This window comes from Toxotes jaculatrix, chromosome 6 (genome assembly GCF_017976425.1).
Source record: "Toxotes jaculatrix isolate fToxJac2 chromosome 6, fToxJac2.pri, whole genome shotgun sequence".
Taxonomy (NCBI): Eukaryota; Metazoa; Chordata; class Actinopteri; family Toxotidae; genus Toxotes; species Toxotes jaculatrix.
Window position 1 is genome coordinate 7,201,643 of NC_054399.1, and position 16,707 is coordinate 7,218,349.

General features: G+C 40.2%; 1 protein-coding gene across 1 annotated transcript in view; it reads right to left on the bottom strand.

Moving 5' to 3' along the window:
* Positions 1–4,177: 4,177 nt before the first annotated feature.
* The window catches only part of ell (elongation factor RNA polymerase II), a 33,855-nt gene continuing 21,325 nt past the window's right edge, over positions 4,178–16,707 (bottom strand). Inside the window, exons 4-12 of the mRNA XM_041040613.1 lie at positions 16,498–16,661; positions 15,061–15,311; positions 14,717–14,841; positions 11,312–11,393; positions 8,957–9,587; positions 8,474–8,540; positions 7,235–7,406; positions 7,065–7,109; positions 4,178–6,973 (exon numbers count right to left, since the gene is read on the bottom strand). Coding sequence (XP_040896547.1) covers positions 6,869–6,973; positions 7,065–7,109; positions 7,235–7,406; positions 8,474–8,540; positions 8,957–9,587; positions 11,312–11,393; positions 14,717–14,841; positions 15,061–15,311; positions 16,498–16,661 — 1,642 coding nt within the window. The 3' untranslated portion in view covers positions 4,178–6,868. The remainder of the gene's footprint in view (positions 6,974–7,064; positions 7,110–7,234; positions 7,407–8,473; positions 8,541–8,956; positions 9,588–11,311; positions 11,394–14,716; positions 14,842–15,060; positions 15,312–16,497; positions 16,662–16,707) is intronic.

Consider the following 16,707-nt stretch of genomic DNA (forward strand, 5'->3'; position numbering starts at 1 on the left):
TAAAATCATTGGTATAATATGAAAAAAGAGTCAAATTATTACATAGTTCTGTAAATTGCAAGGTTTAAATTATTTATAATTATAAGGTTCCACATCTGTCAACCTGGTGCTGTTTTCCTGCTTCAAACAGTAACAGTCACATTTCTACAAACACTTGTAGAAATGTGACTGTTACTGTTTGAAGCAGTAACAGTTTGAAGCAGTAACAGACACTTGTAGAAATGTGTAGAATGTATGTAGAATATTTCTTTGAATTTTAATTCATCCCTAAGCACACTTCTCTCTGTCTCTCTTTCTCTCTCTCACAGCAGTTATTTTTTCCTACATGATGAATGCTACAGTGCTATGGTGCTATAGAAATTTGACTTTGTAATAGTAGTGGTTGTTCTTCCAGGTGTGCTACTTAACCAGTATGTACAGCTCCAAGCTCCTGGTACACCTACTGTATGTGGAATGCACACACACCTGTGTGATTAGTAAAAATGTATGCTGTGAAAAAGGTGCATATGCAGTGGCTCACAGCAAAAACTGTTGGGGCTGCATGTTGTTTCTCCCTGTATGAGTGAGGGTTTTCTCCTGATGTCCTGGTGTCAGACATTAATGACTTCAATATATGTGTTTAATTTTCTTGTAATCATTTGTTGTTAGATAAAGACATAGTTATAAATACTAAATTCAGAATGAAGCACTCATTAAACTCTTAACTTAGACATGTAGCTGACCTTTGATATATAAACATAAATATTTGCACACAGACAGACACACACACACAAATAGAGAGAACAAATACGTCTAATGTTGGATCAGTGGTCCCAAACTGATCAAAGTTCTAAATGAAGACATCTGCGTCACTACAGCATTTACACACAGTCTAACACTTTTGTCCCATGGCTTCAAATCTAAGAGAGTTTAAAAGGACAAGTCTTCATATAAAATCAAATAATTAATCATTATATCTATGCATACAAGTAAATAAATATTTAATAATAATATCTGATCTTAAGAGGCATTAAATTCACTGTGACATTAATTACAATCTGCCCGATAAACAATATTGTTGTTGTTCCATATGAATATTGTACATGTAATGCACTACATAGTTTATAGAAAATGCATTGGTAGGATAATTAGTTCAAACTAATTACAGTATGTTATAGTTATTTGAACACAACACATAATTGCGGGACTGTGAAGTATCCACAATGAGTGATGATTTGTATTATATTCTGCAGTTGAGGGCAGGGATGGGTTGCTATGTGGTCGAGTCACTATGTAATTTTGATATTCAGTTTGCCTGTGTAACTACTCTGCCATCCGGTGCAATAACAAGTCTGAAGCAAAACAATTTTATTCAACAACATACAAGTCGGACCATATAATCTGCTTTTTTTATTAATGTTTTTGAGCATGGTTATTTTTTAGATTGCTGTCTTAATGAAAGAATAAAAAATTAAATGTGAGAATAATGTGTGGATGTGTTGACAGCTCAAGTAGAATTGAAAGAGAAATGTCCTCAGCTCATTAACACAAAAGTTGGCTGATTCAGTGTGGCAATCCACAACAGAGCTGGTATTGTTTAGAAGGAGGTTTAGTAATTTGCAGCATGAATGTGACCTGAGGTTATATTTCAAAAGGTTGGTTCTCAACCACAAAAGACAGAGTTTAGAAGTCCATAATAATTTCATTGAAATCCACACATGGTATATAGACATAATAAAACACAAACGGACCTGGAATCTTGACTTATTTATTATTGTATTTATCGCATACATACAAAACAACTCTCAAACAAGGTCATGTTTGCTTAGTGGTCTCAAGTATGATAGATATAACACTCAAAAAAGTCAGAACATCTCGTATAAAAGGGAATATCTCTGTCTGTAACTAGACATCTGTGTGCCCCTGATTGGTGATTTAAAATGAGATAATGATATGGCGTTAGCAACAAGTTCAGTGGTTAGAGGAAACAATCCCCCTCCAGTTAGAAGTGACGCTGAAGGTCATGACAGTCAACATGAAGTAGAAATACTCAGAACTGTGAGCTGCTGAGCTGAATCATCCACTGTCCCACACTGAGATACTGGGGCACAGGCTCAGTAAAAAGGGAGTAGAAGAAGACACAGCGAGCCGCAAGAACTGTGAGATCAAGATTATGAACTCAAATGTCAAAGAGCATTTTTAATTAGTTGTACCAAGTGTGTGGGAGGACTGCAGATAGAGATAATAAAAAGCCGAGACTGGGGAAATGGAGGTTAATCATATTTCTTTCTGGGATCCAAAAACACAAAACAAACCTGGTTATTGCACTGTGCTTACAATGCTCATCTCCTCTGCCTTGCGGGTCTGTGAACACAACTGAACACGACTACTGTTGTGTGTTCATTGCTCTGCTCCACCAGTACCATATTCATAAATCTCAGAAAATGCTACAGACAGCAGATCTTTGTCTTGGCAATAGTGAATCTCACTGTTGAATTGCACTATGTACAGTTAAGGGCTTGGCAGAGCATCGTCATTGGCTCTTTCACACAAGTAACTATTCATTTATATCATACTGTCCTGGTTCATTTTGCCTGAATTAATTTGCCATACCATATTTTATTGATTGTATTTCTTTTAAATGTGACGCTATAATGGTGGTGGTTGTTGTTGTTGTTGTTGTTGTTGTTGTTGTTGTTGTTTTTCCACGCAAATGCGTGTCCTTGTTTGGTCTTTTGTCTGCTCGTCACAAGTTGCCAAACTTCCCACAATTCAGGTGCCAAGAGTCAGAAATATTTCACTCTCAGCAGTCTACATTGCATGAGGCCAGAATGAGCTTTTTCAGTGGTTGAATGCAGAGATGTGCAGGTCAGACGGATGCAAGCAGTGTGGACAAACTTCATGATAAACCATTTTACTACAGTCTATCATGAAATGCCCTAATGTCTAACATCAATGAATTGACTGACCTTCATTTCAACCGTGGCCCACATTTTCACATTAAAGCACTGACCTGCTCTGTTAGAATATAAATAAAAGAAAAAAAACACTCTGCACATTTCACTGCTGAAATCCAGACAATTTAAATCTCGTCTTACTCGAAGAACCCTGGAAACACAGAGGGGGGGAGAGAGCTCTCGGTTTCTCTGCTCTGTGTGTAAACATGTCAGTGTATATGCTGCTGTATGTTGAGGAAAAGGGAGAGATGGCAGCTTGCCACAGTGAACTCGCTGACCGGGCCCCCCTCCAGCTCCCTGAGCAGTGCTGAGGCCAACTTTGGGATGGGAGCCAGTAGCAGCATAGCGAGGCTCAGGCACAGCTCAGCCCAGCCAACTGGAACACAGTCGCTATGTAGATTTCTGGGATCTTTCACAGTGTGTCAGATTACACCGAGCTGTCCTCTCTGTTGCCTTGCCGGAGCATCTTCTGCTCACGCTGCCATGCCAGGGCCTTTCTTGGATCCACGTTTCAATGCGAGGCACAGGCTTGGCAGTAAATGACACGCACTGATGGGCTATAAGAGGATACACATTAGAAACCAACAACACATGCAGGTATGGGCTACATAAATGCTCATTTCTTTTCCCATTCCCATTCGCTTGCAATCAGACTTGATTCCTGAGGGTGTTGCTGACCATACATAAGTCTACCTCTCAGGAGAAACAATGCAAACTGGGGGAATGAGAGGAATCAAAATGTTTCTTTTCAAATTGCTGCATTCTTGAACAAAAACAAGGTGTGCCAGCAACATGAGGAGGAGGCTAAAGAAACTGTGTGAAACTGCTGCCATCTACAGGACATCCTCATCACTACAGACCACAGTAATTGTAAACAAATGTTAGGAGTACTGACATGTCCATTAAACAGAAGTGGAAAACACGATGAAAGGTCTATCAAACACACCAGTGTCTCATTTGTAATGTTTTGAGGGAATGGTGTAAACAAACGTAATCTTTGCAGTGCTTCCAAAACAAAAAACATTTGTTGGAAAAAATCTGATTAGATTTGTCCAAGCCCAAAAAGTCTGTATCCATCATAAAACGTTGAAACGAGCCAAATTCATGGCATCACTATCCATGTTCAAGGTGTTCGTTACATTAACTCTGGAAAATACAGTAAAAACAATTATTATTATTTTTAAATTCAGTTTCATTATAATAACACACAGCAAAAACTGGTTCAGAAATTCACAAATAAGGATTTTAAAGAATTTTATTGAAACAAAGATCAATTTCAGTCCCAGTCCCTTATGGTTTTCAAAAAGCGTGCTTTGGGTTTTAGCGCCAACATTTCATGACTCTTCTCCAAAGCCCTCTTTGCTCAAAGAGCAGCATGTACATACTCAGAGAAAAGGGAAAAAAAACCTATACAACAGGTCATTTTGGCACAATCAGCTCATACAATGGTACTCCTGTGCTGGCATTTCACTACTTTCACAGTTTGCTCTCTGTTGGGGCAAAATGTGTTTACTGATGAACTCATTCACAATGGATTTTGACCGTAATAGAGGCGTAATACAGTAATCATTTCAGAATGTTTCTAGAAAACAAGATACAGTAAGAATCAATGAAAAGTGTCTTTCTTGTTAAAGGTTGCAGTGCTGGGCAGTGCTGAGTGTTGATTCTGGTGACAAAACGTTCGCGTCTCCTGCTGCCCAGACTTTATCAAGTTCCAGAACCAGTCTCGGTCTTGACCAACGCAGCATCGCTGTGGTCAGTCTCGGAGTACTGGCCTTAATGTAGTGTTTGAAATAGGAGAGTGATAGATCCTGAAACCTGACATTACATTAAAACACTTGAGCCCAGTCATGCAAATCCTATCTGAAAGTAAAAGAGCCTCCTCTGACCTCCTACTGACAAGAAAACACTGAGAAAGTTTCCACTGGATGATGAATTATATGGACAAAAGAAATGATAACAGAAACTAAAGAATACTGACATGTTCCTTTGCCAACATTTGGTTTTGTTTCATCTCACTCAGTAAGCACTTTGGTATACATGCTGGTCAGAGCCATGTCTGATGATTACATATTAACTCGGCTGGACTAGGCCTTTGCTTGGATTCTGATATCCTTGGGCAGTTTTTTTTTTTCAAGTAAAGATACAAAGACTGTTCATTGTAACACATTCATAAAGCATGCACTCTGATGGACAAAGAGAAAAGTGTCATTTGGACAAAAACCCCCAGGTAACAGCAAGATCAGGAGAAAAAGTGCTGATTTTTCATATTCACATAAAAAGATCGATATAAGAAATGCATTCGCTGACTAGACTCGACTTCTGATACAGCATTTCTAATTTGTCTTCGGATACGTCGAGTCGATCCGTCCTGATGCGACACTTCTCAGAGAGGAGGGCTGATCCTCCGCTGAAAATCTGACATCACATTTGAAAAGGCAAAAAGTGGTCGCATGAGAGCATTCCCTCTCTGAGCAGGAGCTCCACTGGGAAGATGATCGAGGATGGCTTTATCTTAACAGTCGTCTCGAATGGACTACCACGTGGGTCGATGAGCAGACGAGGAAAAAAAAAAAAAAGAAAAAAAGAAATTTGATCTTCTAATAGACACTGTAAACACTGTTGCTTTAAATGACCAAAACTGGCAAGGATGATAACTTCGGAGATATCAGATCTGTGGATCAACCTAAATTTTTGAACACTTTGAAGATGAAAAGAAAAAGCCTGCAGATCTGAATCCCCTGCCTGCATCGTCCAACAATTAGAGGATCTTCAATAGCGTGATAAAGAGCAGAGCTGGCGATGAACTCTTCAGATAACTTTGAGTCATTCTATTGCTACAAAAGCCATCACAAACTGAACTGGATAGACAACCAATTAAGAGCTTAATATAGATAGAACATGATGAACTATAACTATGGACCACTGCTGTAAGTGGTGAACAAGCACTGCAGCTTGTTATGACTGAGAGGAGACTGTGTTCACAGAGAATCTACAGCCCTGGACTCACGGGAAACTTTCACACGTCCCCATTGTTAAGACATCTGCACATGATTTTAGAAAAGAAAAGTCAAGCACACAAAGCTGTGTCTGACTATGTGCATTTAGAGGCATTGTTTTTGATTTAATCAATAGTAATATCTGCATCTCTTTAAAAGAGAAAATTAACGCCAACAGTGACAATTAGATGGGCAAGGCAGCTTCTGAATGAAATACTGGCTGACATTCAATATGTGAGGACAAAATATGAGAGACAGCTTTTAAGTACTGGTATTGAGGAGTGTAATACAGACTCATTCCCCCCAGTTAAGTGTCAAAAATAAATAAAAAGAAAGACAAAAAAAAAAAAAAACCCTGAACATCACAACCATTCATTTCAGTATATGGGGAAAACTGATGCCATTGTTAACTTAATTTTTCTTTACACACACAAAAAAAAAAATTAGTAGCTTTTGGTGTACAATCTGCAGTTTTCATCTCAGTGTCCCCTTCCTTCCAGTTTCAAAAGCAGGAAAGATTATTTGGATGTTTCCCCAGAAAGCGGGAAACTGTCCATGTTTTGACTCTTTCAGACCTCTGTGCACTATAAGCAGGGTGGGCTGCTGAGAAAAACAAAGCCACACAGAACCTTTCTGTCTGGATGCATTGTAACTACAAAGATGGACCTGGCCACAGCTGGCGCAGCCCCCATCTTCCAAAAGGGAAAAAATAAACAAAGGAAAGGAAAGAGAGAGAAAAAGATCATGTGTCCTGCTTAGTCCTCACTAGAGCCTTTGGCCCCACTGAGGGAAATACTCCCTTCATGGCATCTTTCTTGAGAACATTTTTTTAAATTTTATAATTATTTTTTTTTACCACAAGCGGAATCCAGAGTTTTCCTTTATCTGCTTGGTTTCCAGAGATAACAGGGAAACAATGTCTAATAACTACTTTTAAAGTTGCTGTTGATCGTACTCTGCAATAAGTCTCTTTATATGTGCCAGTTTGTTGTGTAGATATTCACAGCGGTTCTTCTCTTGGCTATAGTTTGGATTAGTCTGCAAGGGACATGAAAAAGCAAGAGTCAAACTTTGATAATCTACTCAGATACTTCATGCCATCGAAATCAGCTGCAGGTGGAAAGCTTACCTTTTTTATTTTACGATATTCTTGAAGAATCTGATTGTGGATTGTCTGTGAAGAGAGACACAAACAGGGAAACCGATGTGAATACATTAAATCTGTTTTTTCTTCTCTAGTCACTCAAGATATTCTTCAACAAAAAGATCAAATTTGTGTGCGTCCTTAAGGGAATCTACCTTGTACTTCTCTGTGCCTTGCTGAAGTTGTTTGAGCTCATTGTCAAGCACAGTGAACTGCCGGGTGATGCCCTCTATCCGAGCATGCAGACCCCGGTACTCGCTGTACTCTGCGTTGAAATCGTTTTTATACCTCTGACGCTGCTCAGGAGAGCCGATAACTGTGTACTTCCTGGGAGGGGAATAAGAGGAAATGTTATTGAACTACGCTGTGGTTGATTTGGATACATAGCAATGTTATACAGATACTTTTGCTTATGTTCTTAACTTAACAATTTATTAAATTTAGATATTTTTTTCAGGTGAGAATATAACCATTTAGATTTTAAACGTGTGGTCAGTTTATCTAAATTATGTCTAATGTCTAATTATCTCTAAATTATGTAAACTTTTTTGGAGTTGCGGTCATCTCAGCAGCTTGGAGTCTGGCTACTAAGATGACTGACCGTTCAATGTGTCCTGTTCAAAATATATTACAAATTGATATAAATTTCAAATTGTAATTGTATTTTTTTCTACACTCACTGTCAATTAGATCTGTTCCCCAAAGAAGTCATAGAAATAAGTCTGTATGTTGCCGTTTGTCTAAATCTAGCCAAACACTCCCCTGTTCGCCTGTATTTGTTTACATTGAGGCATCATTAAAAATATTAGTTGTATTTTTTTTGGTAAATAAAAAAAAGCATGCCAAATTAGCAATCAGCACTTGCTGTTTGCAATGTACCAATGAATATATAGACAACTATTACTGGATTACTGTAGATACTGAAGATAACTTGAAGCTGAAGAAGAAGAAGAAAACAAGATGCTTCTAGGATTTTTTTAAATCAAATTTATGGAATTTTATTCATAATGGGCATTAGAAATACTGATATCTTTGTAAAGTGGTAAGTCATACTGATTCTAAAAATATGTGAATCATGTCTGTGTTTTCAGGTTTGACTCCAAGGACTACAAATTTGACACTTACTGGCAATCAGGCACTGAAGGGTTTAAGGCACCTTTATTGTCTTTGAGAACTGCTACAACTGCAGGTAAGTGGGCAAAATTACGATAACTAACTACCCACTGTTTTGAACAATGGCATGGACTTTCCCCCCAGGCCTCCCCCTTTGACTCCCCCGCCTCACTGTTTTAAAAACTCAGATTTATACTAATGAATTTAAGGAGATTTCAAACTCTCTTAGCTAGCAGCAACACTGAAGGAACTACTGAGATCTAAGACTGTTAAATACTCACAATAAATAGTCTGCCACCTCAAGCGATGACGAAGGAATACTGGTACTTTTGCACATTCCATTCAGATCTGAAACGAGGTCACACAGAAAATGGCATTAATCTGAATATGTTATCTTCACTGTCTGTGTGTAAGAACTGCTTTAGAGCAACGGGAAAGACAACACCACAAAAACGAATCATTCATCATAATTAGCTATTGTTCACATCATTAATCTCTTCAATGTGTAATCCTTTAAAGATGCTATCTGCCAGTTGGATTCACATTTGAGGTAACTGAATAAAGCTGAACAGCAGGGGTCTCCGTTTAATCAGTGAGTCACATTCTGGTCACATGATGCATCACCTACTCACAGTGATGACTAGTGTACTACTTTTATTCAGAAATCTCTTATCTGATGGAAGAGCCGTGAAACTGATTTTTAATAAATACAGACATTTTGCACAGAAGAAAAAAGAGGATCTCTGTGCGTCTGCTGCTCTCACCTGTGCTTTTGTGTGGAATACTGTTGCTTTTGAGGTTTCCTGGGCTCATCTCACAGGCTCTGTTAGGCTCAGGCACACGCTCCTCACGACTCTTCCTCTCCTTCTCCTTCTCCTTTTCTTGCTGCTCTTCTCTCGCCCTCTCCCTCTCCCTGTCTTTGCTCTTCTCCTTGTCTTTATGCTTTTTTGACTTCTTCTTGGACTTGCTGTTGAAGGATGAAAGACTCTTGTCCCGAGGGCCATCCAGGACCGAATGTCCAGGAGATGATGTACCAATGCTGGGCGCAGTCAGCGCCGATGACGCAGAGAAGAGCGAAGGAGGTTGGCTGAGCCTCTCGGACACTGCTGTTTCCTGAGAGTCACAATCTCTCCCATTGTGGCTGGAGTCGTTGCTGACGTCCGACAGTGCTTCAAAAGGACGAGGGATGTCCAGCACAGGGAGCTGCTGAGAGCTGGACGTCATGCTGCTGTCTGACACAGAAACCACTTCTGCCTGCGCTCCTCCTGCCTCTCCTCTCCCGCTGGAGGAGTTGAACTTGCCATTAACTGGGGCTGTTGCAGCCTTGCTGGCAAGGTGTGATATCCTCGGCTTTTTGTTGACAAGAGGGTCAATGAAGTCAGCAGCAGGCCGTTTCTGACAGAAAAAAAAGCAGCTTTAGTAACAGAACCTTCAACAGGGTTCAATCTGAACATCAGTTAACTGCAAGGGCGTAAAGTGTAAGCAAGAGGGAAACTGCAGCCTATGTCAAAGCAATTAAAAATGGTCTAAACTGTGGAGGACAAAGGAGTGTACAGAGCAGAGGATTCTAGTATAAGCATAAAGATGAAGAATGCAACACAAAGAAACAAACATGTAAGTGGAAGAGTATTCTCAGAAGCACCGAGATTATGATGACTGTGCTGTCCTTTCACAATACCAGGGATTATATTACAGACAGGCCCTGTTTGACCCAGCCTGCACTCATGTCTTTGGGAATGGCTGACCCAATCAGAGTGTATCCCAACAGCAGACTGGCACTCAAAAACAACAGCCAGAACTGGTGAGGGGAACTGTTAGGGCCTGCGAGGCTTTTTAAATTATTTCCAAGCTCAGCTGCTATCAAAATATATTCTATTAGAACATCTTAATTTTGGATTTACATTCACACTAAGATGTCATTCTTTAACACAGTGTTTCTTTGGAGATCACGAGTCCCACTTCAGACTGTAAGCAGATGTAATGAAAACTTTTCCAGCCCGAGGCGAAGATGGAAGATTTGAACTTTTAACTTGCATTTAAGTGTGAATGGAAATTTTTCTGAAAATAACTGGAAATTAAATGCTGGCATGGACAGTTATTTTCATTTTTATCCATCTTAGTGTGGACATGGTCTTGCCCTGTTTACCTTGCAGCCCTTGCAACCGGATTCATCCCTCACCTATCTGAGGTTTACATGCAGCTTTATCTGCTGCTTTAAAAAAAAATTTTTTAAACCACTGAATCTAAAATAGGGTCTGGGCATACAGTTTGCTTGAGTGTTTGTGTGTTTGTGTTTACTGAGGGAGGTAGTGGAAAGGAAGTGCCATTCAGCAGGTGTCCTGAAGGAGAAGAACCTGTGAGGAAGGAGCTATTAATATAACAGAATAGCTCCTCCTTCCTCTGCCTAATGGAAATATAAACAATGGATAAACTCAAGAGTCTGGACTGACGTAAAAAGAGGGCAGCTGGACAAGGAATAAGAAAAACATGAATTAGGCAACGAGGAGCAAAAGAGAGCATCACTAAAATAAAGTGTAGAGTGGAGGGGGATTTCATGGTTATCAAAGAAGAGCTGAATCGACTTGGTTGTAACTTCTTCAGAACTGAAGAAGCCTCTTGGATGAGACATCTATCTACAAACAAGTCCAGCTGCCCTCAGTTCAACTCCTCTTGGATAACAATTAGTTAGTAACGGTAGACAATTGGAAGCAGATCAGAAAACATGTACTGAAACTGAGGATATAGAGAGGAAACACAATTCAGTTTAGGAGGACAGAGAGAAGAATTTAGATAAACCCTCCCTGGGAAATGCCAGAAACCACCAGACTGCAGGGACAACCCAGTCAGCAGGCTGTAGTGTTTGGTAAACTGGTGGAAAAAATAATCCAATTGCCCATTTCCTTAACATTTCCACTGGATCAGCTGGAATAACCAAAGGCAAACTAGCTCTGGTCAAAGATTAGCTATGCTGAGCGCATTTATACTCTACTGAATTAACATCAAGCACTTTGAGAGTCTCAAAACTGAAAAGTCATCGTGAAAATAGCCCCTATCTAACCATAGGACCACAGTAAAACATTAGTAGTCATTGTACAGCTGGGAAAGAACAGCACGCTCACCTGAGAGGGCGAGTTGCTGGCCAGCTCTTTGGGTGGGCTCTCTGGTGGGGGGGCAGAGCTGTTCGGGGCCTGGCACTGTTTCCTAAGAAAGTGAACACACGCATGCACACAGACGCACACAAACAAGAAAAAGATTGATGCAGAATATAATCTTTGGACATCTGATTGTTCTTCCAGTGCATTCAGAAAGTATACAGACCCTTTTTTCACATTTTGTTATGTCGCGACCTTATGCTAAAATTGTTTAAATTAACCTTTTACCTCATCAATCAACACTCAATAGCTCATAAAAGGAAAAGTGTTTTTCAGCGCCAGGGACAGGGAGACTGGTCAGAGTTGAGGGAAAGCTCAAGTCAAACAAGGCAATGACCTTCCTGAATTCACTGTACGCGTTGCTAACTTGTTTGACCAGACAACTGAGGACACTGTAGAATCAGTACTCTTTTCATGGTCTTAGCATAAAGGGTTTAAAATGCTTTATTCCAGGAAATTAAGCTCAAGCGAAAGATCCAAACGATGTAGCTGTCATTTTTGTCAAGTTAATTCTGCAGATGTATGAGGGCATTACAAACAAGTTACAAGAGTTGCTTTGTGAGGCTGAGGGGGTCGCTATGACAACGGAGTGAAGGAGGAGCTACTTGACAGAGCAGCATTTTATCATAACACTTAACACGTATTGAAAAAAAAAATGCACGAGGCATAATTTCAATAATTGAATCTGCACAAATTCTCTACCAGTTTAACAGTCTTCAGTGCTGTTTTCAGAACAATTAATACATAATTCTACTGTCTTTATTCTCTGAGCAAGGCAGTGTTTAATCTCACAGACAGCAGCGTTGAATGTTTCTTTAGTGGCTGAAAAAGTGAGAAGGTGGAATGACACTCCACAGTGACAGGGAGAAAGTGAGAGAGAGAGAGAATATGGTACTGCAGCTCACTTTGGGCATGGATGTTGTTTGAGAGATTTTTGCAGACAATATGCAAACTACAAAGTTGACTAAATGTCTTTAAATGAGATCAGGTACGTACACCATTTATTTTCATGCCACCCTATCCCTGACCACCTCCACACCAGTCTTGATTAACTGAAGTACTGACACCTGTATTTGGACTTTGGAACATTGTGATCACATCAGCAAAGAGCCATCTTAGGGCCAGGTCTGGAACAGAGTGTCATATGTATTATGGTGTATGAAACTCTGACCTCATTATGTACCAGACCAATCTGTCACACAGCAGCAGTGTAAAAACAAAAGAGCCGTGCCAATATACAGGTATCCAACCAAGATAAACAGTGCTTAGCCAACACAGCCATGACAAAGTTATTCTCAGTATGGCAACCAACCAATCGATCCAGTCTTTTTACGGAAGCTGAATTTCAGTCTGCTCACGATGCAAACAAAGAAGCCGCAGCTACAGGGATGACATTTCAGTCTGAAATGTAAAAAGAGTACTTTTCTACATGCAGAGATGCTGCTGCCACAGCTAATGACATTATCAGTAGGGGGCAGTTGGATACACCAAGTCTTGTCAATGCCCCACCCTACAGTTCAGTCAGGGTGTGTGTGTGTGTGTTGTGTGTGAGTGTCTGTGGTGGGGACAGTCAGATAGACAGACAGGAGCTACGAGTGAGACAGCAGGCCGACCGATATGGCTGAACCTTGGACCGGCGCCACCTCACACACGGATCAGCATGTGCTGGAACACTGTTGCATCATGTGCGTTCCAATCATGTTGCTGCACTACTCCTGCGTGACTGACTGCATTAGCTCCAAACTCTGGAGGAGCCGGGGAGAGGGGGAGGTGGTATTAGGTAGGAGGCTATGGTTGGTAGTCAGCTGATAAAACTCACAAACAGAGCTCGGAGGACAGTAGAAAGACAGACACACAACTATGCTCCCAGCATTTGTGGATATGCACGCCTCTACATACAAAATACAAGCACATACACACTTAGACACAGAAAATACACTGAGTGAGCAGAAAAACAGACATCCATGTAAATTAATGCAACATAACAGCCCTGTAATAAATACTACCTTTGTTAAACTTTTTAAAACTTTTAATTGTTGCTGACACAGCACAGAACAGGTTTGTTTAGTTTGTGCCACTGTACAGAACTATCTTATGATTTTTGTATATTTGTACATGTAATCTATGCATGTAGATGAAGTGGACAAAACGCTTGGTACGCCTTTCAAAAGTCCAAAACACAACAAAACATCCATTAGCCCCAGTGTCAACAAAGGAGCATTTCAGGTAAGTAAAGTACAGCACATACTGCAGGGCTGTTGCATTGCACTGTATTGTATCTCACAAGTGTTTCTATTCTTCTAGTCACTCAGTTTTAACAGTCAAGTTGCCCTCAGGGTTGCACCACAGGTACATTTAAGCTTATCATTGAGAATAGGAGCCATTCTTGAGTCCATTACTTTAACACAAACTCAGCACCGAGCATTGCTGCCTGGTCTATATATAGCTAGCTGAGAGCTTGCTTTTCCTTAGTGTCCCAGATCCTGAGAAACCCGATTTTTCCACTGGGAAGAAGGCCAGCAGCTCATGCTGTCAACAAATACAACGCTTAAGACGTAAATTCACTGGAGCACACAGAAATATTCCGGGGAGGACACCTTCCATTCTCACAAACACAATGTGTTTCACACATTCATCCATACTATTACGTAAATCATCACTGTGGGGACAATGTAGAGTGCATAGAATTCAATCCAAGATAACCATATATATCCTAATCATATCTCATATACCATAATCTTAATTGGTTAAATAAATAATATAATGGATTAAAAGGGAAAGGATTCTGCATGCAAAATGTAATTCCTTTATAAAAGGACGTTTCTCTACAATGTTTGGCAGCTCTACAATTCTTACAAACGGGAGCCATCACCCTGTGGCCTCACTCTCACCACAGAGAATCGACACAACAAAACAAGGTGCTCTGCAGTTTGAAGGTGTCACAAGCTGACTCTACAAAACCCTGAACTGTAGCCTAAGAAAAGTATCTCCAGTTAAAGCAAATACACTATAAAGTATAAGATATACCAAAAAAATATCATCTTTTACTTTCAAAATGTAATGCACTGCTACAGTATCAGCTATAGTTGCTCAGAAACTAAGGGACTTCAGGCTACTGGTATGCTACGACACCTAAAAAGACTGATTTATAAACATTACAAAATAAATTTCTCCTAAACAGTAATACACAAAATAAGTAGTCAAAAACAGAAGAATTCAACTTTCAACAAAATATTGCATATCACACCCATCTTTAAAAAAAAAACTTTACTGAAAAATTCATCACTCACTGTGTATTTCATATTTTTAAAATAACTGTTCAGCTCGTCTAAATTCATTGCTGATGAGAAGTAATCCACATCTTTGACATACCTAAACAAGATTCTCTTGAGAAGCTGCTGGTCTCCTTCTGTGTAGCCTGGCCAGTCCTTCTGAATTTCCTTATACAAAAAGTCCTTCAATGTGAAGGTGTTGTCTCTCCCATTCAGGTTTGCCACCTAGGAAATGCAAAAGAGCCACGGTTGAGTCTACTACCTTCTGGAGTTGAGAATAATCAGAGGGGATAACTTCACTGTGAGCTCTAAGTGATTGACTTAAGGTGTTCATACTATGGCAAAGAGTGTGTGTGTGTGTGTGTGTGTGTGTGTGTGTGTGTGTGTGTGTGTGTGTGTGTGTGTGTGTGTGTGTGTGTGTGTGTGTGTGTGTGTGTGTATGACCTGTTGCAAGTGGCTGTCCAGGGAGTCTTTGTCTAATTGCGAGAGGCCATCTTTCTGCAACCTCAGGATCAGCTCAGGCTTCTTGTAAGGCTTGAGGGCCAGCAGGTGTATTAGGCGCTCTCTGAGCGGCCTGTGCTGAGTCGTGCCTTTCTTCAGGGTACTGCTAGAGATGATGACGGGCCGAGATGTTCGCCGTAACGGGGCGATGTCGGACAGAGAAGGTGCTGGCTTCCGGATCTGAACCTTCTTGCCTGAGAGGAGTTACACAAATTAAAGTATGAGTATGACATTAGAGGAGCTGGATACGGGATAGTCAGGAACTGTAGATTTCAAAATAAAACATATTTTTCAGTTTAAAAAACTGTAACAATATTTTTTCATTTGGTATGTACATTTTCATTAGCTAACCAACTAGTTTTAGGGTTGCACTTAGTATTTGCTGTATGCACTTTTTAGTCATTCAATGTTAAATTCAAGACTGGCTTATAAACCCTCGTTGAGAATAAATTATTACAGTGTGGTGCAAGGCAAAGAGGAAGAACACTGAGCAAAAGAGAAAAACTATTTGGCTGAGGTGGTCCCAGAGCACATAAATCCTTCCAAAGAAAAAAAAACTAGTTTGTGTAGTTTACAGTTAATTTACAAGTTTTAATGAGAATTTAAGTTTGTGAGAATTTTAATTGCTGAATGTATTTTGTGAACTACACTACAATCTACCACTGAAACAAAAGCTCTGGCAGAAAAGGACTCATCAAGTGACTTTTTGGCTGGAAGCCATTGCTTGCTTGTTTTCTTAAAAACAGAAAATTAGTATAATCTCACCAAGAAATATATTCATTTCTGTCAACATCCTTTAACTCAGCGGCCGTTAATGGCTGGGAGAACTTGCAGATGACTCAGAAAAGATGAATCTTTACTGTTGCCATGTCCACCCGAACTCACCTTCCATTACAAACAACAGCTATTATCAACTTCAAAATTGGCCACTGAGACCTTCTTTTTTCAGGTGATTCACATTCAGATGAATCTTGTGTTGCCTCCTACTGAGATCAAAACACTGTTCCACAGCACAGATGGACTAAGCATTTTTTGACTCACTGCTGAACAGTGAATAGGCTTATACTGGATTTCTTTCTTTGCAGGCAATGAGGCAGGGTGCTGTGGTTTTCTACTGCTGCTCAGCACGATGCATTCTATAGTGCAAGTCAGAGACCAAAACGAAAAGTCAGGAAGTTAATGTGTTATGCCCGGGGACATTTCTGTCTCTTTGTGTTTAGATTACATTCATGGGGTTAGCGAGAAAAGAGGATCAGTGTGTATGTAGTGCATTACATGTTTGTAAATATCTCTTTCCCATCACCTTAAAAGCTGACTACTGTTCTGTGAAAATACCCGATTGACCTGTTGTATTCATGTGGCAGTATCACGTCTCCTCACCTACGTATCTTCCCCCGGGCTTGATGACGATGGCACTCCTACTGCGAGTCTCCTCCTCAACCTGGGCCATGCTTTCTCTGGCCTTCTGGTAGGAGTCGTCTGTGGCACATACTGTAATCTTGTCCTGGATCCCACCCAAACAATCCAGCTGAATGCTCCCTTCACTGCCAAAATTAAGAGGAGACATTGAGAGAGGAAGACGGGGAAGGG